We start from the raw sequence: 26,913 nt of genomic DNA on the forward strand, positions 1-26,913 counted from the left end.
CAGTGAGCGGACCCACACGTGGAATGCGATTAATGAGAAGACCCAGGCTAAATGGGGGGATGAAACGAGAAAGGATGCGGTGCAGCTTCTCCGGATGGCGAATCGGTAGGGGTGGCTGAGTGGCTGAGTGGCCAGGGGCTGAGGACAGAGAGTCGGAGGCCAAAGCTCAATATGGGCTGCAGTGCCATCAGAAAGATAGGGAGAGGTGTTCTTAGAAAAAAATTACTTTACTAATGACATTGTGTGATAAATCATTCTGTAGTCATGGTACTTTGTATTGTTTTGTAATAATAAATCGTACTGTAGTAATAAATTTGTACTCTTAGGTGTAAAATGGCAGCCGCTGCAGAAGGACATACACACGCTCGTGGAGAGCCAGAACCGGGAGGGGGGCGTGAAGCGGGGGCGGCGTTCCCCCTCCCCCTCGCTCACTCCAAACCCGGCCCCCTTGTCGGACTCCCCCGTCTCCCCCGCGCACCTGCAGAGGCCTCAACAGAACTACCAGCTGGCCCTCAAGAAACTTAAGGCCCAATTTCCCTGGGAGGTGGGCGCTTAATCTACAGCTATATTTCACAATAATTAATTACTTCTTCTTACTGTGCCTTGTCAGGCCCCCCTGATGTTGGCGATCACTACAGCAAAAGCATCTCGGTTCTGCGCTACTCTTGTATTTCACAGCCAGGACAACTGCGTATTGGATATACTCGCCATAATGATTAGTGGGAAAAGATGACCAGAGTGGTTTCTCGTTGCCTTCTCTGGTGGATTTTTCTGTCGGGGTTACCTTCCCTTAGCGGGATAGTTCTAGTTTGGAGGCGCCAGAAACTCGCCTTTCATCCTCTCGTTATCTGCTGTAATCACACTGTTACGAGTGTGATCCCATTGCCCGGGGTTCACGACGTGGACGCTAACGAGTAGGACTAGTCAGTAGTGTTGCCGGTGGAATGCAACTGGGCGTTCGCAGCATTTTAACGAATCACACCCTCCAGCAAGATGTGACTCTACTGACAGTTTGAATTAATTACAATGATATACAATCACGAATAGTCCGACAGCTTTTCAAGTCCCGAGCTCGGTTGAGATCAATTTTAAATTAATCTCGCAATGCCCGCCGCAGGCATTTAACCGTGTCTGTGACCGTGACCGCATTAAATCGATTTCGGTACCCGGACACTCGAATGTCGACGGTAATGTGACAGGTGACGAATCGGCGAGGCCGGTAGCCGAAACGGCCGCCCCGCTGTGCCTCGCTCAAATGTGCTCCTCTTAATGAACTTAGGTAACTTTGGGCCCGCACGCGGAGCATTCGCTTAAATCAACAGGTGGACGAATTGAAGAAATATGGATGTTCGAATATGGGTAAAATGGTGAATGTTACAGTGTGTAAAGTGGCCACTTAAACCAGCCCGTGACAGGTCACAAGCCCTGTACATGCCTAGACTTCCATATTCCCTTCTCTGAAATGTTCTCCATCCCTGTTGTAATTTGTTAACATTTAAAAGAGTCAGAGAATTGAGGTTATGGCCACTCAGCCGATTTAATTGCAAGAGGAGCGGTGTGGAATACGTCCAACAGCTCTGCGTAATTATTTGTAGTTGTGTGCGATTCTGTGCAAACAATTGGGAAAAATTAATATAAAATAGCATACCCCGTTAACTTGTTGACGAAGGAAATCCATCGAGAATTTATTATCAATAAATAGTTTAAGTTAAAATTAGGTAGTTTGGATTAGGTTATTTATTAACAGTATTTTGAGTACAGCCAAATGTCACAATGTCTATCTATATACGAGTAGTGGATTGCTATACTCCGATGGGGGTGTTAACAGGAGGACATGGAGCCCGTGGACATAGAACGGAACTTCGACACGGTGTCGGTGAGCGACATCGAGTGCTTTCAGCGCTTCATCAACCAGAAGATCAAGGTCTCCCCCCTCTCCGCCTCCGCCGCGCCCACCCTAGGGGAGGTCATCAAGGCCAAACGGGCCATCTGCCCCCCTCCCTACAAGTAAGAATTTATCCTATCGTAATAGTGTATCAAATTTGAATAGACAATGAGAATATATAACCCGAGTAATATCACCGTATGGTTCTGTAGAAGTGTTTTGCATTAGAATTTTTTTCAAACGGAAATTTAAAATACTTTTAAGAAAGTTCACTTAACAGATATTGCCAGCGCAATGATATACGGTATAACCCCTGTTGTACGTTGTTCAAGGGAGCAACAAAACAATGTGTAAAACTGAGGAAAACTCTAAAGTGAGGAAATGAAAAATGTATGGAAAAAATTCCATTTCATTAAAATATCATTACTGTACAAGACTATACTAAATATACTGCAGAAAAATTGTGAGAACTGTCATGATTGGGGATTATTCATATTTACCAATGATTTAATAAAAAATATTTTGTATTTTTTCAAGCAATACTACAATATGTTATTTTTTATTGAATAAAAAAAAACATGTTTAAATAATTTTATCTGGGTACTTAACCTTTAAAACACGAAAATAAAAATTTAAATTTGCATAAAATGCATACAACAATTTTTTTTATATGGTATCGCTTTTTTTAGTATGTCACCACAAAATTACAATGGTCATTTACATCGCGGCAATTTCGCACTTTTATGATAACTGTTTAAACTATCTCCTTTTCACATTGTGTATATAACATCAAATAATATTTCTATTGCCAATTTTTATATGTTCTGCATCGTAATTTATCGATGTAAAGACTAATCTTCCTAAACATACGTCAACTGCATGTCACTATTTAGTAAAATGGCAAAATTAGACACTTGAACAAAATGGTCAGTTACACTGCACCTACTTTGAATTTAGTTTGAGACAATAATTTACATATTTTTTTATTTACCTCGAAATTATTCTCCATTCACGCGGCGGCGCGCGGCTCGTCTTTTGACAGATGAGTTATGAAAAACTTTCGACGTAAAACCGGGGTCATGAAAAACGTCAAATGGGGGGAATATTGAATGTGAATGTAGGGAAAAAAATGGGACCTAAATATTTCGGTAAAAATGTTGTATCGAGTCTCATAATGAAAAACAAATCCTTCTGAATTATGCAACTTATTCTAAGTTAACTCAGTGACGTTTGCCTCTTAAAGAACCTAATTTTACGCTTCAATCGGCACACTCTATGGATCTAGTCAGTGCTAGTGATTTGTCTGAATGGCAACGATATTTTCCTTTAAAACAAAGTCTTCCCAAACAGGTACGACGACAGCGTCGACATTCTGTCCCGCCGGGCCAGCCCGCGCGGGCCGGAACTGGGCAGCGTGCTGGAGGCTCTCACGACGGCGCGAACCAACGACACCTTCAGCCTGGAGCGCCTGGAGACCCTCGGGGACTCGCTGCTCAAGTTGGGAGCCAGCCTGTTCCTGTTCCATCGCTTCCCCGGCCTGCACGAGGGCCACCTCACCAGCATCAAGGGCCGCCTGGTCAGCAACAGGTACTCAGTTATTATATGGCCTGAGCCGTTGACTATCATTGAGCCCGGATTAATATAATCTTATTGCGGTCACCCGAGTAAAAAACCACATATTCGCGGCGAGAACCCCGCTCTACCCCATCTTGATTCCCATTTTTAGGACCATTATTTACAGCTAGTAAATGGCTCTAAAATTAAAATATTTTTAGTTGTATGAATGCAAATACACAAAAATTTGACACATTGTGCTAAACTTAACAGGAATCTATATTACTGCGGAATCGCCAAAGAACTTCCTGGCCGTTTGAAGGTGGATCAGTTCTCTCCCAAGAACGATAGCATCGTCCCCGGATTCTGCACTCCTCGTGCCCTACAAGAGATGCTTATGGAATCTGGGGTGAGTTTCAATAAATTTAATTTGTATTATGAAAATTAAATAAAAAGGCTTTTATTGTTATTATTATTATTATTCTTTATTTGGATAACCAACAGCTATATTTATCTTAAATATAAAACAAAATAAATTGCAAATAAGCCAATTACAGGTTTTCACAAGTAACATCACAGTGAGTTGAAAAATATTCTCGAACATAAAATGAACAGTAATCTAATGTAAATCAAAAAGAAGAGAAAAGAACACTACAAATTATTTCAAATTACACAAGCTTCCTTGTCTAGCTAAAGTTTAGTAAGGAATGGGGAAGCTCGAAACCGGTTGGTAATTAAATAAATATTAACTTGTTCAAAATTAAGTTTTTTTAACAGTGTTGTGTCCAAATTTTCCTCCGTAGGGAGTTATACAGATCTAAATTTGTTGCAACAGAGGGAAAATATTTTTGAGAAGGGAATATGAAAGTCTAGGCATTCACAGGGCTTACGACCTGTCATTGGCTGGTTTGAGTGGCCACTTTACACACTGTAACATGCACCACACTGCCTATATTGAAACATCCATATTTCCTCAATTCTTCCAATACAATACTAGAATTTATTATAGAAATAAAAGATGAGTGATACTTTAATCCACTAATTTGGAATATCCAGTGACCGGTTTCATCGCTTTCGCGACATCTTCGAGACTGGTATCTTTATTAAGGAGTTCAGTGTATTTATACAAAACAGAGGTAAGGATAGATAATTCAACATTGTATAAAAGTAAATTAAATTAAATTATTTTTATCTTAAGGATCATCCATAAAATGGTCCTTCGAGCCGGATCATTTTATGGAGAATCCGTGTAAATAGAATTCTCCTTTTGCGATTGATTTACTGCCATGATTTACTATGAATCTTTTTTGTTCACATTATCTTCGTAAATTATGGGACTGTAATGTTTATTTTAGTTCTCCAAAATGTTCTTTGAACAGCTTAGGTCTTCTCAAGTTTGGTCATTAATTTATAAGTGCCTTATTCATAATACAATCATGAAGATAAATATTCAATCAAAAGTGGCATGGCGCGTGAATGGTTTGGTGAGAGATTATAAGACCGTCGCCCCACAAAGGTTAAATATATTTTATGATAGCGGACAATCAAATTATTTTCTCCAAAACTGCCGATGTGAGCTAGTGGATTGTGCAGCCAACAATCTATTCAGATGTACTTGAACCAGAGAAAATCAATATGTAATAACACTGACTAACCTCAGCTCACGCGCTAACGGGGAAACTGGCGGTCAGGAAAACTGCATGCACACAATTGTCTGGAGTCTGGAGGGGGCGCGGCGGATGATGATCAATGGCGATGGATGATAAAATGTTGCGATTTATAGCGAAAAATACTTTTCAACAATCAGAAAAACGTGCGAACGTAACTCGTTGAAAAAGCGAAGAGTGGTGCGGAGGGCGAGCAGTGTTGCCAACCAACAAAATATCCCGTCAGGCGTGGCAACCTCACAAATCAAAATTAGCCAATATCTACTTACATGCGATTCTTCTGGCTAAAATACATTGAAACAAATTATCGGCTCAACCATGCGCCAACAACTAACTTTCGTTTAAATAGATTTAAGCATATCAGCTTTAAGCTTCCCGCTTAAAATTAATAATAATAATAATTCAAATACCTATTTATTAAACTGCTCCGCTGCTGCATATCCTCTAAATTGATTCAATAAAGTTTTATCGGTATTTGTGATCAAATATTTTATTTTATTTACCCTTTATAAACATAAATACATTAAAGTGTAAATAAAATTGTAATTTTAGGTGTGCCCTTCCGTGCTGTACTCCCTGAACCTTCCGCGGGAGGAGATGCTGAGTGGGAAGCTGTCGGAGACCAGCCTGACCTGCCTCACGTCCGCCATGTGGGAGTGGGCCGAGGAAGACCAGCAGCGGCCGCAGCGCGTAGCCGAGGGCATGGACGTGTTTCTCGCCCGCCAGTCTATGCAGGACAAGGTGAGGAAGGCCAGCAGGGGCCGGTGAAAGTCGCACAGTGAATCTGCTGAACTCCCTCTACTGTTTTTATAATGTTTTTTATGTAATTCGAGTGTATTCACAGAAATCTCGTGGATCCAATTTAAGGAGAGTTATCCTGCGAAACCGCAATGTGCACTTTTTCATGACTGGCGATGCCATTCTGAACGCTCCACTGCCTGTAGAGAAATCGTTACTAGCGCAATTAGTCTGTAAATTACGTGCTAGTAACGCCTTCTCTGCCCCGAGAGAGCGTTCACAATCGCAGGGGTCAAACCAAAGAATGACTTATATGGTTAAATCAAAGTTTGTCATTTGGCCAAAGATGCTTCACATTTATATGTAAGAAAGTATATTATCAGTCTATTATTCATAAGCCGTCGGTTTGTATTATCACTGGTCTTGTGCGGTAAATAATTTATTCCTGCAAACCGTATGTATTTCCGAAAAATCTCATTTCATTATTCTTCGTGTCCCGTGTCAGGGCCCCCTATATTGGTGATCACTGTATTTCGCACTCCGAAACAGTTCTACTCGTGATATTCTGGCCCGATCTCTGATATTGCGCAGCTAGGATGTTCGCCTCTTACTGACCAATGTTGATCTATTTTGCCCATTAAGATCGTTCTGAGAAGATGGTATTTCTCTCCACGCAGCAGGTGCCCCAGATATGAGTTTCTACGAATCTTCACATTCAACGAGGGTTCTCTATCGGCATTGCTCTTTGTGAGACCTCTGAGTTTGTCACCATCTCGGTCAATGATACACGAAGCATTCTGCGATGTTACCACGTTTCAAATGCTTCTAACTGGTTCTCGGTGCGCACTTTTAAGGTCCATATTTCCGAACCATATAAAAGAACCGACTGCACATAGCACTCGATTATTCTTCGACACAGTTTCAAATTGATATTATTGTCACAAAAGAATAACCTCATCTTATTGAGGCGGCACGGGATGATTAAATTATGTGTTTAATCTAGGAATGAGCGGCTCTGTGATCATACTGTCGAGGTATTTAAATTTGTCGACTTTTTCAATATTTTGGCCATTGAGTTGCAGGGAGAATCCAGAACTCGGAGTAATAAGGGGCCACAGTCTTAGAACCTCCCGTATGGATGGAAATCGTTCTAGGATCATCAATAGCCTTAGTTTACAGCAAAACAATGGGCCGTAGGTCGCAAAAGCAATCTGAAACCGTCCATTTTACGTTTGTTGTTAACCAAAAATTTGGAAAGCCTTTTTTCTATGCGATAGAGCAAAAAGATCCAGATCGGTCCAATCTCACAAATTTATTAAAATAAAATATCAAATTGTTTTTAAACTCTTGTACCAGATAAACCTTATTATTATTATTAAATAAAATAATTTCCAATGTTTTTACTGCACGAAACAAATTTCTCAGCCTTCTCTCTTAAAAAATATTTTTATGATTTTTATTTAAAAACACTCAAAATCTGGAATAATCTTTCACAGAAATCTGGAATAATCTTTCACAGGTAGTGGCAGATGCCGTCGAGGCCTTACTCGGTGTGTACCTGCTAGATGGAGGAGTCGAGGGTTGTCTGCGTCTCATGCAGTGGTTCAATATTTTGCCGGCTAAAGTGAGTTTTTATTCTTGGAAAAATTTTATTAACACGGAAGACAGTATTTTTTTGTGATTTAACAAATCCTAAATATTGAATTTAATATCACTATTATTTTTTAATCTCCACTAAAATGTCGTTCTCGTGACGCCATCATTTAAATTTTCTCTGCATGTGGAGCGTTCAAAACGAATTAATTAATTTAATAAATCCCCAGGGGCTCTAACAGAATACAGTTAAAAAGTACATAAATTATTCTAGAAATTAACATAAAATAAAATCATAATTATGACACTAAATATGTAATTAATTCTCAAAAAGAAATAAGGTGATGATGAATGGAATCATTAAACACATTAAAAAGGGGAGAATCGAGGCGATGACCATTCAATGGATAGGATAGCTGATTTAATTACAGCAGGAGTGGCGCGGAGCAAGTCCAACAGCTCAGCATAATTATTAGCAGTTCTGTGGATGCTCACTGGGGGAGGGGAGGGGACCATGGTGGGTGAAGGAACATGTGTCGGAGTCTGGTGGTCCTTGTCCTTACACGAAACTTTATCAGGGACAGTAATTTTGGGCAGTCTATTATGGTGCATATCACAGTGAGGTCAGCAATTGTCCTTCTGGTGGAGAGCAATGGCAACGTCAACTCGGACATCAAAGTTTAGTAGCAAATTTCGTCTACAGGTTTACCCTTTTTAAACTGTATGTAGCGTAAAAACTTCCGCTGAACTCTTTCCAAGTTAAAGGGGCTTCAAACTGACGATTCATATTCCAGTTGTGTGCGGACCATAGCACAATACAGAGATTTTATTGAAACGATGCTACATTTTTTTTTGTTTTCCGGATAATCAAGCCCAGCATCTGCATAGCTTTACTAGCAATAATCATTCTATGGTGCGTAAAGGTTAGCTTTTGATCAAAAGTTACCCCGAGATCTCTGATTTGTGGGACAGTAGTTATTCAATTGTCATTAATAGAGTATGATGATGGAATTAGGTTTCGTGAATGACAAAAAGACATTTGAAAACATTTGTTTACATTTAAAAACTAATAGTTGGATTCTCACCAATGAGAACTAATTATTACAGTAAAACCTCATTTTTATGTTCCTCAATTTTACATTTTCCCGCCTTTTACGCCGAAATGTTTAGGTCCCATTTTTTTTTCCATACATTCTCATTCAAATATTTCCCCAATTAACGTTTTTCGCAACTCCGGTTTTATGTTTCAAAAATTTCAAAACGCATTCGATCCGTCAAAAGACGCCGAGCCGCGCACCGCCGTGTTTGCACAAAATGGTGAATAAAATCAAGGTAAATAAAAAATGCGTAAATTGTTGTCTCTAACTAAATTCAAAGAAGGTTCAGTGTAATTGACCTTTAATAATTGTAATTGACCTGAATTTTACATCAATAAATTACGATACAGAATGTTTAAAATTCTGGCAATAGAAATATTATTTGAAGTTATGAACATAATTTGGAAAGAAGATTGTTTAAACAGTTTTGCCGCGATGTAAATGACAGTTGAAATTCTGTGTTGCCATACTAAAAAAAGTGATACCATATCAAAATTTCACAATATTTAGGGAAAAAATCATTGTGTTTATTTTATGCTAATTCTAATTTTTATTTTCGTGTTTTTAGGTTGAGTACTTGCATGAAATTATTTAAATATTTTTTTTTATTCAATTAAAAAAACATATTGTATTATTGATCGAAAAAATACAAAATATTTTTATTGAAATCATAGGTAAATATGAATTAATCCCCAGTCAAGACCGTTTTTACAATATTTCTGCAGTTTTTCATTTCCTCACTTGAGCGTTTTCCTCAGTTTAACACTTTTTTTCGCTGCTCACTTGAAAAGCGTAAAACAGATGTTTTACTGTAGTTGATCTGTTGCTTTTTGCTAACTCTGACGTTTTATTTAACATATTTTAGTATTCCTTGTAAATTGCACTGCTCGCTTTTCAGGAGGATTTGAGTAAATTGCTAGAGAAACAAATTCCATCTCCTCTGAAGGAAGGTAACATTAGCTTGGAGCAAGTTTCATTTCTCCTGGATCACACCATCCCGCAGATTCAAAGTATCCTCGATTACACCTTTGAGGATCCCAGCCTCCTGCTGCAGGTCAGACATTTATTTATTTATCTTTTTTTTATTATTTAATCTTAAAATAGTACAAGTGTAATACATGAATGTCCTAATACATATAAACTTATATCTAATTAGCAATATTTTGAATTTTTTCCAAATTTTTGTAAACAAGGATTGGAATTTAACTCCCCGGGGAGCTGTTAATATTAACATATTACAACATAGATGAAGAACACTTTGGAGAAGGTAATACAGAAGTCTAGGCATCTACAGGGCTTATGACCTGTCATTGGCTGGTTTAAGTGGCCACTTCACACACTGAGTAACATTCTTCAGCTTCCTAGGGAGTTGAATCCAGTCCTTGTCTACAAAAATTTTAACAAACTCAAAATATTGTTGATCAATCCCCCTGGTCCATGAAGAAGTATAGAAATTGAAAAATAAAGATTTTCAGGTGTTGCATAGTATGTAGGTGAAATATTTCAATTAGATGAATCTCACCCGCATAAATAAAGGTTTCAGCTCTTTAACTTCACAAATATCAACAGATGAAAGAATCGAAGGAAAACAGTTGTTCGAAATGGCAGCCTCCGTGGTGTAGTGGTCAAGACGCTTGACTCACACACGGAAGGTTCCGGGTTCGATTCCCGGTGAGAACACAAAAATTAAATGTGATCTTTCTCGAGCCTGGGTGTTTTGTGATGTAATTCACAACTGTAATTGGGCCAGGAGTCCCTGTTGTTGTGCAAATTAATAAAAAATAAAATATGGTCAGAATGGTGAATGTTACACAGCGTGTAAAGTGGCCACTTAAACCAGCCAATGACAGATCGTAAGCCCTGTAGATGCCTAGACTTCTATATTACCTTCTCTACAGTGTTCTTCATCTATGTTGTAATACGTTAATAATTATATCTAATTATCATTAAAATATATATTAGATAATGGATTATTGTAATAATTGATGACGACAGCTTTTCATATAAATCCTCTCCGACGGGCAGTGACACCGTGGCAATGCACCGTATAAATCCCTAAAGGCCGTTTTACATTGGGCGTAAAATGGTACAAGATCTTGCGCAAGTTCTTGTGCAGTTTTTTGAACAATGATTATTGTGCCAAATCTTGGGCCATTTTATTAGCTGTTTTACATTGGGCAGTTTCTTGCGCGTAAGCATGCCGATATTGGCTGAAATATTGTATGAAAAATAGGACGTATTCTAATTTGACCACACATTTCATCCAATTTGTGTATTTACGGAACAATAGTTATTAATATGATCTCTTCTTCAACTGCCTTTGAAATAAACCGCATTCAAACATAAATGTCGTGTACTTTTATTTGTATTTTAATTGATAGATTTGTATCTGAATAAATAACATGGCTCTTTATGGACACCAAATGATCCAACTGTGGACCAGATATAGAATGATGATGAATAGTATTATTTGGCTCAGCGTTTTTAGATTACGGTTTAAAAAATCAAAAGGAATGCTCCGTTTTTAATCCCCTTTTTACAATTTTCGCTAATTGTTCCATCACTACCATTGATTTATATTCATATCTAGAAAATAATACAATTCAAGAAAACATAAAAAAACGTAATCTAGGTACTCGTAGATATACGACATATACGTATTTTGTTTTTTCAATAAATAAATCGTTGATTTTATAATAATCTTTCTAAATTTCCATTCAAATTAAATAAATAAAATTACACAAGCAACTACAAATAATTCAATACGCCTTGAAAATTGAATCTGACAGATGACAGTTAACAATATTATAGTGGGATGCGCGCGCAGATATTGGCCCAAATATTGTTTGAAAAATAGGACATGTTTTATGTTTTTGGAATTTGACCACATATTTCATCCAATTTGTGTATTTACGACACAATATTTATTGGACCAAATTCTGCACAAGATCTTGTACCATTTGCTGACCAATATAAAACGGGCTTATCTGCCAAATTTTGTAGGAGCTGCCATTTTATAAAAAATAAACAAAGGTCAGAAAAATGTCTGAAAGTCATTTTGCCAAAAACTGTTTGACCTTTGATCTCTATTTATTTTACACTCGCTGTTTGAGCTGGCTATGAATTAATTCTTGCAAAAGAATAGAAAAGAACATTGAGTTCCAAAAAAAGTATTTCTCAACGGATTTAATTTTTAAAAATAACTCGTGTAAGTAATTTTATGACCATTGAAATATTTTCTCCGTGTAGCATTTTTAAACACAATCCCAGGATTGCTGGAGATGCACCCGTCTGCAGACCGGGCTCCCGTGAACATGTTTAGCCAAACCGCAGTTTCTTTTCTCCCTCCTTTTTTATTTTGATCACTGCACTGCGCAGTTCTTGTATCCACTTTTCTCGGCTAAGAAGTATTACTTTCCATCTTATTTGGTTGTCAAAAAGATTACGCCACAGGCCGGCCATTTTTCAAACATTCAATGACAGATATAAAAGTTTTATTGATTTTTATTTTTATTTTTGAATAGAAACCTGTTTTATCTAGCATTTTTTGTTTGTTTGTGGGTGGGTGCCAAAGGTTTATCTTTTCTCGAATTGATGATAGTAATAGTATCAATTTATGACCAAAAATAAGAAATTTGCCGCATTTCTTACATGACAATTCACGCGACGCTGGACACTTTTGTGGCGTACAATATGCAGGAGCGGACGGCGAACTGTTGGCCCGGCAAGGTCAGCGACCTGCTCTGAAATCATAGCCACACTAGGGTCGAGTGTAGTCGACGCTCTCAGAAGAGACGTGTAAACATTGCAGGCCATGTCCCACTCGTCCAACGTGCGCAACCGCGTGACGGGCAGTTACCAGCGTCTGGAGTTCCTCGGGGACGCCGTGCTGGACGCGCTTGTGACGTGCCACGTGCACGAGCGGGCGGCGTCGCGCGACCCGGGCGAGGTCAGCGACCTGCGCTCGGCGCTCGTAAACAACACGACGCTGGCGGCTATGTGCGTCCGCCTCGGCCTTCACCGCTTCCTGCAGTCGTCCAACGTCGAGCTGGACGTCGCCATCGCCCAGTTTGTCAAACACCAGATTGGGCAGAAACACCTAATCGACGAGGCTGTCCTCCACCTGCTGCAGGAGGATGATTGCAATGTCGCCGAGTACGTCGAAGTTCCGAAGGTACGTATTTTAAATTTATCGCAACAGAGAGGGAAAATATTTTCGAGGTGGAATTATGAAAGTGTAGGCATTTACAGGGCTCGTTACCTCTCATTAGCTGGTTTATGTGGCCACTTGACACACTGTATGACATTCTCTAGTTTATTTAAACCAGGCACTGTGCAAATATGCGCTTCGGGCATAGTACAGCACTATGGAAACTTCGGTACAACACATTGTTAAATAACACGGACAGAGCCATCTTTAATAAAGCGCTGGAACATTCCCTATGGTCGTTACAAATACTAAAAACTCAACTCTTGTTTTAAATTTTAAAAGTCTTCGCAATATTTGCATTAAAATGACACAGTTAAAAACATGTCCTTAGATAGTGCAGTTCTAAAACAACAATTGAACTTCCGCATAAGTATGAACTTTCAACTTGCCGCGGTATGGAGTTTTACAGTGTTAAACCGACGGGTTTCCATTCGCAGGCGACTCCCGACCGAAAACACTGGCAGTGCATTTCCGTACAACTTGTCAACTCGTATATTATTCAGTTTAATAATATTATATCATGATAAGTCTGGTAAAGCTAGCTACCGAGCAATAAGAATATGTACAGTGAAGGTTTGGAGTGCTTAATCCACCATTGTTTTGTTTGCATACTGTTTTATACGTTCGTTTCATTTATGCGTATGTGCTGGCTCTGCGCGGAATATGTATATTTTCTTTTCCCTCTAACGCACTCCATTAACCCGCATGAAGCATAGTCTGTCTCACTTGAGCCACGATTTTACCAGATCTGGTATATTGCATAATTTCAAAGCTTGTGCGAAACATTTATTTTTTTGACAAATGTATTTCATTATTTTTTATTTTATTAGGTAAATAAACACACACACATATTGCCAATTTCTTTGTATATTAGTGTAAGAAACTCATGCACACACCAAAAAAATTGGTTACACTTAATACAATAATTTAAATTATGTTCAATATAATAAATGTAAAAGAAACGAAATTAAAAAATATGTATATAATAGTAACAATAAAGTTAAATATCTGCTTCTCTCAAAATTTCTATAATTTTTTACCTAAATTTACAAACATTGTCACAAAAAATATCAGCCTCGGTAAATATATTGTTATATTGGTCGCATATTCTAGGTATTGTAGATTGTTTAAAATAGTTTGTTGATGCGTTTTCAGTGTAAAACAGAAGATTTTGTCTTGTCGGTCTAGATGGCACACGGAATGGAAGTCTTTCAAGTAGGTTTGGAGAATCATTTATTAATTTGAATAAAAATAACTGGTCTAACATTATTCTTCGATTTTTAAGAGAGTTTATTCTATGGTACTGCATACTTTCAGCATGATTTGAAAAGTTAATGTTTAACCGGTTTTCATTATGAAGGCATTCCAAAATATTACTCCAGAGATGTTTTTAAAAAAATACACGACCTATGTGAGACCTTTATTGGAGTATGGAGTCCCCACTTTACTTAAGACATCGAGCTACTGGAAAAAGTCCGAAGATACCCTGCCCTGCCCTATGGCGGTAGATTAAAGGCGCTAGGACTTACATCATTAGAATAACGAGAGATGAGAGGGGACTTTCATTAGATACTCTGTGATTACAAATTTATTAGGCACTCAGTGATTAGGCCTCGATACCCAAGGTTGCGTCCTTGCACTGTTCCTTTTTATAATCCTTATGGAAATCATCCTTAGAAAGTCAATTCCACTGGATCGAGGAATATCCATTTTGCTCTCCCAAAAACTCCGCGACCTAGAGTATGCCGATGATGCGGTATGATGTAATTGACGATTCAGTCGGGGATCTTCAGATCACCGTAAATAAGCTAAATAGGTATTCCCATGTACTGTGTAATACTTCGTGCCTTGATGTTCAAAATCCCCTGTCTGTCAAACCAAATCATCGATAGGGCCGAGAGTTTCAATCTGGGAGTGTATGTTACAGAATATGGCAGCTTTCAAAAAGAACTGAGAGTGCGGTTAGGAGTAACAGGCGCCACATTCAACAGTATGAAGGCTGTCTTGAGATCGGATATTTACTCAGTGAAAACCAAATGCCGCCTAAATAACACCTATCCTCTACGGATGCGAATCATGGCACCTCACTAGGGCCCAAAATAGTAAAATTCTGATTTAAGTGTCTCGGAAGAATTTCGGGTGTGCGGTGGTTTGACTTTGCGAGGAATGAAGTAATAAGAGAATGGACGCAGCAAACTCCAGTGACTGCCGTCGTCAAGCGGAGGCGATACGGTTGGCTTGGCCCTATACTCCGGATGCCTCATGAGAACCTTAACTACGATTGCCTACTTCACGAGACATCTGGTTCTCGTCGTCCTGGACGTCCACTGCTGACAGATCGTAGGCAGTTTATGTCGGAACTTCGAGACATGAAGCTGACTCGGGGGGACGCAACGCAGTTGGTAGCCGATAGAGATGCACAGAGGCTCTTTGTGGATACCATATGCTCCAACTAGGAAGCGATGATGACGACTATGACTGCCCCCTGTATGAGACGTATCAATTGAATCCCAACACAAATTTACAGGGTCATAACTGGAAGCTCTATCGTCCCCAATTCCACCTCAATCCCGAGAAAAACTTCCTTTCCAGCCGGGCCATTTCAGACTGGAATAAATTGCCAATCCTAGTTGTCCATTCCGATTCGGTCGGCCAGTTCAAAAATCGTCGAAGGAAGAACGCGGACAAAAATCAGTACACGAGGTATGGGCGCACCGGCAAAGGCTGCCCGCCAACAAATAATAGTAATAAACGGAATATGCGCGGTGACGATTGCGCATGCGTAGATAAAATAAGCTGCCTAATCTCATGGCGCGAAATTGAATATAATGTTGCAATCAATCCCCGTTTCTTTATAATGCATATTTTCACAGGCCCTGGGAGATTTACTCGAAGCTGTGATCGGAGCTATCTTCCTGGACTGCCGGGGCGACTTGGCCACCGTGTGGAGGGTCGTGTATCGCATCATGCACCGGGAGATCGCCCTCTTTATGGAGAATGTGCCCATCAATCCCGTGCGATTGATATATGAACACGTGCACGCCGCTCCTTCGTTCCAGTTAGTACCGAATTATATTCCGTCATCTTTATAAAGTATCGCAGAGAGCGAATAAGACTCGGGTGTTCAGATGAAGGTTATTTATTATTTATTTATTTATAAATTTATTGCAAAAAAATCATATACATCTATGTAAAACCAATTAATGTAAAATGAAAACGGAGTGTTCTCTGTTTATGATAGTCTCCATCTAACATGGCACAGCCTGTTCTAAGATGGAGATTTTTTATCTTTAGAGCGTAAGTAGTCCTATACTAATAAAACAAATAACATAAAAAAGAAAAACTAAAACTACTTAATTATAAAGTATATATACGTGCCAAGAATACGGGACATTATACCGGCGTTCAGAACTTGAACCCAGGATGTCTCTTCTCTTTGTTTATGTCACGTAACATCTGTATCCACTTGAGTTTTAAAATTGTAATTGGCTCATTTCTGAATTCATGTAAAAAAAAAACTACATTTTTTTACGCAGTAAGTTTACCACCCTCACAACGGATGAATCTAGATCGATGGTCATGGTCAAATATAAAATTTTAGTTGACAGTACCAAAAACGCTGGCAGCCGTAAATTTTCATTCTAAATTAGACGTAATTATGCAGATAACATCCAACCCTTAAAATGCCAAAAATAGGTTGTGTACAGGTTTGGACAGCATACTACGATATCTTTATGTACTACAAACTCTAAGTGCTATACTTCGCTAGCAATTGGAGATTATTCCAACCCACATCCCGGCCATTACATTAATTTAAATGTCCAAGTTGTTTGACTATAGCGGAAGTTACTTTTATTTATTTCCGTTTACCAATATTTGCAGAAAACATCGGAGCAGTTAGAACATTTTCTACACCACAGTCAAAATAATGCCCTTTAAATATACAATCAAATTCGTAGAAAACTACTTGGACGTTTTCTATGATTTGTTTACGATCAACAGTGCGAATGTTCTGTGTACAAATCTATGAACAATACGCAAACAAACTGTCGAAGTCTCTCGAGTTGCGTCAGTTCTCGCATCTTAAATATACAGAATACCCTTTTTATTTAGATTCCGATTCAAAGAATCAATTTTCACGATTCCATGTTTTTTGGGTTGGACAGCCGAAGTACATCCAGTTCTAATCTTCTGACAAAATGTTACTTCCCGAGTGCATATCAAAAATAAACCTTAACCTTTCCCTCACTAAGCATCCAAAAATTACACATGATCCGAACAGGGGGATCAAACGACCCCAGCCCCTACTTGTGTATGGCATCAGGAGAACAAAACATTGGAAGTGTTTATGACCGTGCAAATTATTATTCATTTTTGTTAGTTTGCCGAATGCTTATGTACTTAAAGTGAAATTGACCAAATCGGTCTATGGGGGATTCGAATCCTCCCCTTCGGTCCGGCCAGGTTAAGAAAGAATCGATGTTATTAATTCTTCCCCGTTACTCAGGAGTTCCCGTTCAGTGGGTCACAATAAGATGATGGTTCCCCTTAAGCTGCGCGTCAAAGGAGAGGACGTGGTGGTCCACGGCTTCGGGCGGAACACGGCGCTGGCCAAACGGGCAGCCTCCAAAATAGCCCTGCGGCTCCTCGATGCCACAAATTAATAACCCTCACATAAGTATAGAGAAAACAAGATTTGTATAATTACATTGTTATTTTTATAAATTATGGAATATATTGTTAAACAGTATTCTGTTAGACGACGGTACATCATCGGTGATCCTGCAATACCGCACAACTAGCAATCAAATTTTTTGACTGGGGAATCTAAAAACCGTTCTCTTAATATATCAGAAAAGATCAGAGTATCAGAAAAAGTAACATTATGTACAGTAAAAATAGCAATAATTCAAAAGTAAGTGCTCTAAATTCGTTATAAAGACTAGTCCCTGTACCACTTTTACTGCAGTTACAGTTGCAGTCACCGATGATGTATTATTTTTATATATTTTATTTTTTTGGAGTCAAATGTACCAAATCTTTTATACCATTATGACATTCAGTAAAATACATTATAAAATTATTTCCAGTTGCACTCGATGACGATGTTGATGAATGAATGAATGTTATTTAATAAAAACGCATTTGTAAATTTTTTTAAATTTCAAATAATTGCCACCATTAGATTATTTTATTTTGAATATCATGAACATGTTTGCTTGAATTTGCATAAAATGCTCTGGAGTTGTCGATATGTTGTACCAAAAATAGTCTGGAGTGCAAACTGGCCGGCAAAGGGTTAAAAGAAACTCGTTTCGCTTTATGATAGTATCTCGGAGATGAATGATGTTGTTTTGCGGAGATGAACAGGTAGATTTCCATCATAAGTATGTCCAAATATTTGTGGAGAAGTCGGTACTTTGTCCGGTGAGTTAATTCGACAAGAGGTAAATGTCGACATGAAAGTCCACGTATTTACCGGACCCTTCCTATTCGAAAATCTTTTGGAAATAAACACTGTATATTTTTCAAATTAAGACTGAATTTTATCGAACATTAAATGTAAATAAGTATTTAAGTGTGCCTTATACGATGTCCTGATTTGGAATTAGTAATGTTTTTTTACGAAATTGTTATTTAAGAAATTATTCAGCTTGTAAAATACGGATCTAGAAACTGATCCAATATGTAGACTCGTGTGAATGCTAAATTTTAGAAAAATGTAGCTTCTGATTTTAATCAAAAAATCTGCACGCGTATACAAATACTTTAGAAAAGGAAAAAAGCAGCCACGACACTGTTTAACTCTTGCGTGGCTATGATGTTCTCGATGGATATCTCCGACAGCGTCAGCGCAGACTGCTTCACCTCCCGACTTCCAGCGCCAATCTGCCTCCGGTTATATCAGGTGGAAGAGTAGTCACTTCGGAGATCGACATCTTCCACGTCAGTGAAACTGTTTAAGAGGCAAATAATATAATTTTATTATGTACGCATATAATGCATATTTTTTATAAAAAGTATCTTCTCTTCCAATATAAAGTTACGCTTGAAGCATCTATTTCGTGAGCGAATTGTAATGGTTTACCAAAAATTAAACAACCCTGACGTCTCTTGTCTGATTTAAATGAACAAATTCAAGTTAGTTAAATTTCTCGATGCGAGTACATTGCAATTTATTTTATGAAGTTTTTATAAAATTTATAATTTTAAAAATGCATCGTGTAACATTCCACTACTCCGCTTATGTTGACTAGTGACAAACCCATTTTCACATTCAAGTGGAGGGTTGAGCTTGTTCCTGAATGCGGTATATGCTACCGCTGTGCATTTACAAATTATTCCGATGTAATATTTAGGTTATGACAATATTTATGTATGTATTTAGCTTAGTGTAAATAAGTTTTTATTTCATATTAGAGGTTTAAGATAGAAACGGGACTTTCTATATAAAAATATTTCACGGTCGAAAACTCCCTACTTCCTACTATCGGGTCAAAAATAATCATCTTAAAAGCTATTTTTGTATCAAGATATACTTTATGTGGGTATATCATTCTTCTCATGACAAATTTTACAAAAATGGCCATCGTGAGATTTAATAGTAATAAATTACTTATTATTATTATTATATTTTCAGTCAAGTGACTTCATATTTAATAACATTCTACAAAAATTATTTCTTATATAAAAAAGGAACCTTTTAATTTTGTTATTACTTTTTATAAATCTGTTAAATTTATTTTCTAATAAAGTGCTTTACTTAATCAAATGCATTTTTCTTAAAATTGTTTCCATTGGGAAAACAAAAAAAATATTTGACAAGAGGAGTCTGCGATGATGGGAGATCAAAATGGACAAGAATTTGCGTATATTTTTTTTAAATTATCTAATTTGACAACATTGTAAATGAAATTTTTTAGAAAAATTAGGAAGTTCATAGAGGGTAATAAAGGAAACCAAACTCAACAGTGGCTTATTTATAACATCTTGAAAGCGTTAACATTAAATATTAAATAGTCGGTGTACTGATAAAACTCTCTAAATGACAAAATTTTCAGAAAGCGAGTTAAAAATGCAGTCGTCTTTTTTCGAGATTTATCAACTGGTGAAATCCTCAAAGGCTTAGTTTCAAAGTTATCATGCATAAAAACCCAATAATAGTACTTTAAAAAAATGTTCTGGGTACCAGTTACCAGATATTATTTTTCTAAATCTCATCTATTGAAACGGTTTAAAGCTATTAATTTGGTTGCATGCAAAATGTACTGCCTCCAAAATGTGAATAACAAAGACCGGAAAAGACTAGTTCAGTTGAACATTCAATTCCATTTTTCTCGGAATAGTCGATAATGCATTTCGAGGGTTTTATCAGTATGTGGACGAAATACTAGTGAAGTAATCAGATTTACCTTGTCTACACAAGATGTGTTAAATAAAATATTAGTTGTTAGTGTGAAGCCAATTCTCAAACTCCCTAATCTCTGTCGTAATGTTGAATGTAGCTTAAACAATTGAGAATCCGGGTCATTTATTAGTCGAATAACGTATGTATTCTCTTTATCTTATTGCTTAAATAATACACACTGAACGAGGTTGTATGTTGACTCAGTATTTTTTATTTCTGATTATTGAAATAAATAGTCCAGATCTTGTCTCGATGTCCCTTATGTTTGTCAATGCTTCTTTCTTTTTTCTTTAAATGTTTTAAACTATTCTTTTATTGTAATATTTAAACCTTATAAATTGTATACATGGACAATGTCCGTTAATAAATAAATAAATAAATACAACAGCCCATCGCTGCAGCAGACGACATCAACCCATTATGAAGATTAGGCAGATACAGAAGCCATACTTTCATTATGACAGTAGAGTTGATCAATCCTCTCGAGCGATTGTAAAGATACAGCCTGTCGAGTTTTGGGGTAAGTACATCGATACCTATCGAGGGCACCCTTACCTCGCCGTACACAATCTACACACTCATCATCATCATTCCCTTTCCATAGGGCACTGCATTGTTTCACCAACCGCAGCGTATCTTTATCATTTTTGTTACATGAAGGTGAGGTGATCAGCCTTACGGTTCATGCACCAGTTCAGGTACTTTGAAATATTCTAGTGTTAAAACACCCTTTTGAATAAATAATTCTCATCAATCATGTCTGGAATCGAATCCGAGACCTCTTGCATGGAAGGATTGGTAGGCCGACATCTACTCACTAAAAGTGACAAAAGTCATGATCAAGTGAGCATTTTTGGATTAATTGTGTTTAGAGTTTACTAAAAAGTAAAGATTGTAAAGACATTAGAAGTTAGTAAAGCCATTGATCAAAAACTTCAAATAATAAATTAAATTTAACTTAGAGTTCTCTTTTAAAAATATTCCCACTATGATTCATTTTATCTTCTGTCTCTTTCATACAATATTTTATAAAATAAATAGTAACGTGAGTAATTATAAGTTAGTTTAATTCCCGACGATGAAAGGAAATAAGATGGTTTTGTGAGTATTTATCTATCATGGCCAGAAATGAAAAAGGAAGCTGCGGGCAAAATAGCGCATTTAGAGGATTTTCTCCATATAAAAGGTGGCATACATGAGGCATCCTACAAGTGAGAACAGGCGGAGTCGATTTAGGCTGCAGCGCCATGGAAAAATAAGAAATAGAAGTTGAATGTTCCACTGATTCCACTGATGCCACTGCATCGGGCGTGAAGTTAACGATGACTAGTTTCAGATATAAAAGGGTGCGGGTTGAAATGAAAAGCTCGTTAGGTTTCAGAGTTTATTATTAGACAACGAGTGGAATTCCCTCTACTGGAAGTAAGTGTTGGGGCGGCGCATGGAGAAGGTGACGAGGCGCTTGCGGTTCTGGATGCGCTTGGGGAGCGGGAACTTGATCTTGGAGTCGTGGAACTGCTTGACCTGGGGACGGCGACACAAGCTGGCCTTCATGATCTCCACCTTGATGATCTGGATGGAGTGCGCGCGCGCTCGGTGGCGGGCGCCCATGTCGCGGTAGCACTGCGTGACGGCGCCGCCCACCGACAGGTCCCGGTACTCGCGGTACATGTTGTGTGTTCCCGAGCGAGACTCGTACCGGAGCCACACGCCGAAGTTCTTAATTTTCAGGGGAGTTTTCTCGGGGATTTCCTGAAAACAAATCGCATATAAATATTTTAAAGAAACAAAAAACGCGTACAAATTGAAAGATATTTCCTGGCATTTCTTAATAGGTGAAATAATTTGGTAAAATCTTAGCAACATTATAAGGTTCTAGTTCTTTTACTTTGTGAAAATCAACAAATATAATGTGTACCAATGACAAGCCATAAGCACCACGAATGTATGTGGAAATGTCTGTCAACTTTGCAGAGGTCTAAACTTGTTGGGTCCTCTGTGCTAATTATGGCAAAGGCCAAGTGTACCCGAAAGTGTGAAATTGAGAATTTATCTTTCTTTATGGAACCACAAAACAGACCGATAAATAGACAAATAACTCAAAATACCAGCATTACTAAGCCATGGGACTTCAAACTAAAGAACGCGAGCACCACCAATGTATTTTAGTATACTTGTCACAATAAATAAAGCCAGGTTTCAATTTTATTTGTCAATAAACTTCTATATATAAGTTGCATACCTACAACTCGTCAGCAGGTTCTTATAAATTGCTTGGATTATTGCGGTAATTTTAATACGGTATTTACGGTAGTCCGATGTTGCGGGCAAAGTTAGATAAACGGTCAAACCAAGGTTTACCCGGGTAAACTCCGTATTACCCTTAGGTTAGGATAGATTAAGTTAAATTTAATAATAAATAAAATTTGTTTTTAACTTGACCTAATCCAACCTATCCTAACCTAACGTGGCGGCTTTTGGTTCAGCCAAACGGAAAGCCGACACGCATTGATGTACAATTTCAAATATACTCCGAACTTGACCCATGTTTCCTGGCTATTACGGAGTTTATCCGAGTAAACCTAGGTTTAATCGTCTATCTAGCTTCACCCGTAACATATATATACTTCTGTAGTAGTAGTAGTGTCAAGTAGACATATTTATTTCCTATTAAAATATTATCACCAACTGAAAATACCACCCAAAATTGCAACCCTAGATATCAGGTTAAGAACAAAATATTGGTATTGGACAATTCGATTAACGAAGTACATACATATGTCGATAAGATAGTTGAAGGGGTCATATTTGCATATAAAAAAATATATTTTTTTGTATTTTTTTTTTGCACCACAACAGGCCAGGAAGCCCAATTACAGTGGTGAATTACATCACAGAACACCCAGGCTTGAGAAAAATCACATTTAATTTTTGTGTTCTCACCGGGAATCGAACCCGGAACCTTCCGTGTGTCAGTCAAGCGTCTTGACAACTACACCACGGAGGCCGCCTTACATTGCATACATCTTTCATTAAGAATAGCTTACGAGATAGCCTTGTTGATAGATTGGTACCACATTTATCATAAATAATATTTATTAAAACAAATGCGAAAACAATTTTAACAAATACTTGTTTTTGCAAATAATACATATTATATGCCTACATAGGAAAATACTAAATAAAATTTACTTATGATTTACACAAATATTTCAATTTTCAGACCATTTTAAGTTGTAGTAGAATGAGACTTGAACTTTAACACACTTCCACAAAACCCAGGGCTTGTGGCCCCCGAACTGATTCATTATTTATAAATTGATGTCGCATTTCACACTATTTAACTGGCATATTTTTCACAAAAAATTATTAAGTATTGTTTTCATACAAAATAGCAGCTTAGAAGTTAGTCTTCTCATTACGTATACCACAGGTCGATATTTAGGTATGAAAAACCTCTTTTTTTGGTTTGGACTATAAATAAAATGGAAAACAAAACTTATCAAAATTCAGATTTTTTAAAAGAAATAGACAACACGAATGTGGGGAAAGTCTTTACTTGAAAAAACAACATTTTCAAAAATTATATTTTCGAAATCCAATACAAATCTTGTTCTGTAGAATTTGAAGCCCTAGCCTCGCCAGTCGGAGATGACGGGGGACAAAGTTGAGGTTTTAACGTGTTTATTGCAATCTACATAAATACATATTGATTATTTAGTGCGACAGTATCGGTGGGAGTTGTAGGACTGAAAATGAACTAGTGGGTAAGAATGCCCCCTTCCAATAAATCTGTGACTTATATGTAAAAGGGCCAAAGTCGTAAATGCAACTTTATCAAAAAGTAATATATTACGTCATTCTCAAGAAATGCATGATATTACCAGCTTGTAACAAATATTTCTATATGAATTTTATTACCGGCTAAATAAATAAATACACTCATATCACGACGGATTGCGGTCCCGTGACTAGTGTCGGATCGAAGGTCCGAGGTTCACACCCCAGCTCTATAACAACTCGATTCCCATTTTCTAACATGATTATTATTCAATAAAAGAAAATCGGAACCAAAATTGAAATATTTGCATTAATTGTAAGAATGCAAATTTTTCCTTTTATTAAAAAAAAAACATGATCATTCCCTTTCCGCACCTAATGGTGCATAGGGCACTGCATCGGTACACCAATTGCAGGGTATCTCGATCAGTCTTACACTTCAAGTACCAGTCCGAGGACTAAGAAATATTCTAGTGTAAGAACACCTTTTTAAATAAATATTTCACGTTGACCATGTCAGGAATCGAATCCGAGACCTCTTGCATGGTAGGCAAAAGCGCTGACCGCTACACGAGATGAAAATATGACACTATCTTAAGATCCAAGCCACGGATACACGGGGCCCGCAGAGAGAATGTATATTCTGAAAATAATCTCAGTAGATTTTTCTATTTAAGTTAATAGAAACATACAAATTAGAATTTTCGGATCGACCCTGGTACCAGACGTGGGTTGAAAGTTCGAAAGTTATAGAGCATTACTCGTTATACCGGAAAAGGGTTTTTTTTTTAATCCAATCGCTGTTGCATATTGCCACTATGTAAACAAATATATATACATACTTGTAATTGTATATAAATAGTAGAGATAATTTTAAAATAAAACTAAAGAGAAATTATAATAAATGCTTACTACTTTCAAAATTTTAAATGCAGTTAAACATACATTGGTATTTTTTCACAATGTTGACACTGTGGATAAGTAGAGAGAAAACTTTTTACACACTTCAACATTTTTCGCACCACGTTCTATTTCACAAATAATTACAACTTCTAATTACTTCGAGAATTGAGAGACACTTCCGCTTGTTAGTAGACATACTCGTAATTCAAGGGTTAGGTTTCAACTGATCACCCACTCGTAATGCTTATTATGCATTGATCATTTGTGGTCTAACATGAAGAAAAAAGAGAAAAACATGGTAAAAAAATATCCCCAAAACAAGGATGTCATTCGTAAACTACAAAAGAAGTTGTAATGAGGAGCCGAGCCGGTACTGGGATTTTTTTACAGGTAATTTCAACCATATGGTAATTACAACCATATACAAAGTATCGCACATATGTGCGATACTTTGTCAATACTGTCGGCGAAAACACTAATTAAGTACTTGGACACTTAGATAGTATCATAGACGTAATCCAATCCCGATGCCCCCCCATTGGACTCCTAAAGGTAATAAACCAAAATCAGTGATCGCACATCCCATTTCCAAGATAAACAATAACGATTTGTTCCGAGTACCTTAGCCTTGTACATGACACAGGCTACTAAATACAATGGTCCAAATATATTTTTTTTAAAAACAAAAAAAAATCCCAATGCCTGGCGGGCATCGGTCCTAAGTTAGTCCATTTGGATTTTATTACTTAGGTGCTAATTTTGAAAATTATGTTTTTAAACAATTGAAGACTTTTTGCTGAACTAACGACGATATTTTTGCTAGGTATGTTCGAGAAGAAGCTCGTCATGAGTGAATAAATGTATGGAGAAAACCATAATCTAAAATGTCAACTTATTTTTTTTCTAATTATATCTCTCGATATTTCCGTGATCGTTATAACCAAGTTTGGCTGTATTACTATTGCGAATTGTTAAATTAATGTAATTAATGTGTCATTTCGAGACCGTGTAAAAAGGGATTCAGGTGTAATTTAGTTTTGACAACTATTTTGCTCTTCCAACGCGTTCACGGTTAGAACATAACTGCTTAATATTACGATCCCGGGCGCGAGGTTAATTATTGAGAAACAACAATATATCGCCATACCACACTGACACGATCAACAATAATACCAAATTCTCATCAATCCAAATTATTATTTAGTAGAAAGACTCGCGAAATAATATTGCGCAAATTTTTACCTTAACTGATACAATTTCTCCAGTAGACTTCTTGAACTTTTTCAGCTGGCGCAAGAAATACCAGAATCTAGACTTGGCCACGATAGGTTCGGGAGCGAATATCCTCATTTTGTAGAGAGGAGTGACCCTTTCCTTCTCCGTGGGCAGCTTGCGCCCGATCACCTCGAACTCTTTCAACTAAAACACAGATTTCAGGAACGATTAGTCGACGGGTATACATAACCTGTACACAACTGTCAAAACAGACGAGAGTGTAAATCACGTTAAAACACTTATTAAACACCGAAAATTTCCGTTCTACAAAGCAGAACTCCACATATCTCCTGAAATCCACCGTTGACGAATAAAATCACAGAATAAATGTCAAAACCACGCGTCAACACGTCGCCCACATGTTTCGATATAATACAGAACGGTAAAGATGGGTAGCTAATTCATTTAAAAAGTATGTTTAACTAAGACAACAAAATATACATTTTGATTAATTAGGTATTTGATGTGAAAAAATAATGTTTTTATGTAAAAGTTCACTCGTACCTGGCCGCTAGCCTTCATTTTGAGGAGAGCAAATGCAAAAGGAAGCGGAAACTGCTATTTACGCATGGCCGACAAACATTTTTTTTATTGCTAACAAGTGAACAATATTTACAGCCAGATAAAAATATACAAGTGCCTAGATGGAGGTGGATTTTAGTGTTAATTTATAATCAATACTCCGTAGTGCAGCGAAAAATTTTTGGCCTATTTGCCTAAATGGCGTCACGGGGCTTTGAGCGTTTGTTAATTTTAACCCCTCTCTTTTTTTAAGGATTTTTTTCAACCAAATTACATTTATA

General features: G+C 37.4%; 2 protein-coding genes across 3 annotated transcripts in view; one reads left to right on the plus strand and one right to left on the minus strand.

Moving 5' to 3' along the window:
• Positions 1–17,896, plus strand: part of Dcr-2 (Endoribonuclease Dcr-2) — a 57,718-nt gene extending 39,822 nt beyond the window's left edge. For both annotated transcript variants that reach the window (XM_088230168.1, XM_088230169.1), the window contains 10 exons: positions 327–544; positions 1,829–2,007; positions 3,236–3,472; positions 3,713–3,848; positions 5,659–5,847; positions 7,364–7,468; positions 9,433–9,588; positions 12,346–12,708; positions 15,618–15,802; positions 17,252–17,896. In XM_088230168.1, the coding sequence (XP_088086294.1) occupies positions 327–544; positions 1,829–2,007; positions 3,236–3,472; positions 3,713–3,848; positions 5,659–5,847; positions 7,364–7,468; positions 9,433–9,588; positions 12,346–12,708; positions 15,618–15,802; positions 17,252–17,408 (1,925 nt within the window). In that variant the 3' untranslated portion in view covers positions 17,409–17,896. The remainder of the gene's footprint in view (positions 1–326; positions 545–1,828; positions 2,008–3,235; positions 3,473–3,712; positions 3,849–5,658; positions 5,848–7,363; positions 7,469–9,432; positions 9,589–12,345; positions 12,709–15,617; positions 15,803–17,251) is intronic.
• Positions 17,897–21,522: 3,626 nt separating this feature from the next.
• On the minus strand, positions 21,523–26,655 carry RpL18A (ribosomal protein L18A). The gene is made up of 3 exons (XM_088230173.1): positions 26,615–26,655; positions 26,078–26,254; positions 21,523–21,904 (listed from the first exon to the last, which is right to left on the minus strand). Exons 1-3 carry the CDS (start codon positions 26,630–26,632, stop codon positions 21,566–21,568), a joined length of 534 nt encoding a protein of 177 aa, XP_088086299.1. The 5' UTR covers positions 26,633–26,655; the 3' UTR covers positions 21,523–21,565.
• Positions 26,656–26,913: the final 258 nt, after the last annotated feature.

This window comes from Micrasema longulum, unplaced genomic scaffold (assembly GCF_059751315.1).
Source record: "Micrasema longulum isolate JH-2025_06_02 unplaced genomic scaffold, ASM5975131v1 h1tg000739l, whole genome shotgun sequence".
In the NCBI taxonomy this organism is placed as follows: domain Eukaryota; kingdom Metazoa; phylum Arthropoda; class Insecta; order Trichoptera; family Brachycentridae; genus Micrasema; species Micrasema longulum.

Coding starts and splice junctions, on each gene's coding strand:
- RpL18A (XM_088230173.1), bottom strand. Junction 21,905..26,077: donor GAGAAATTGTATCAGTTAAG/GTAAAAATTTGC, acceptor ATTTGTTTTCAG/GAAATCCCCGAGAAAACTCC.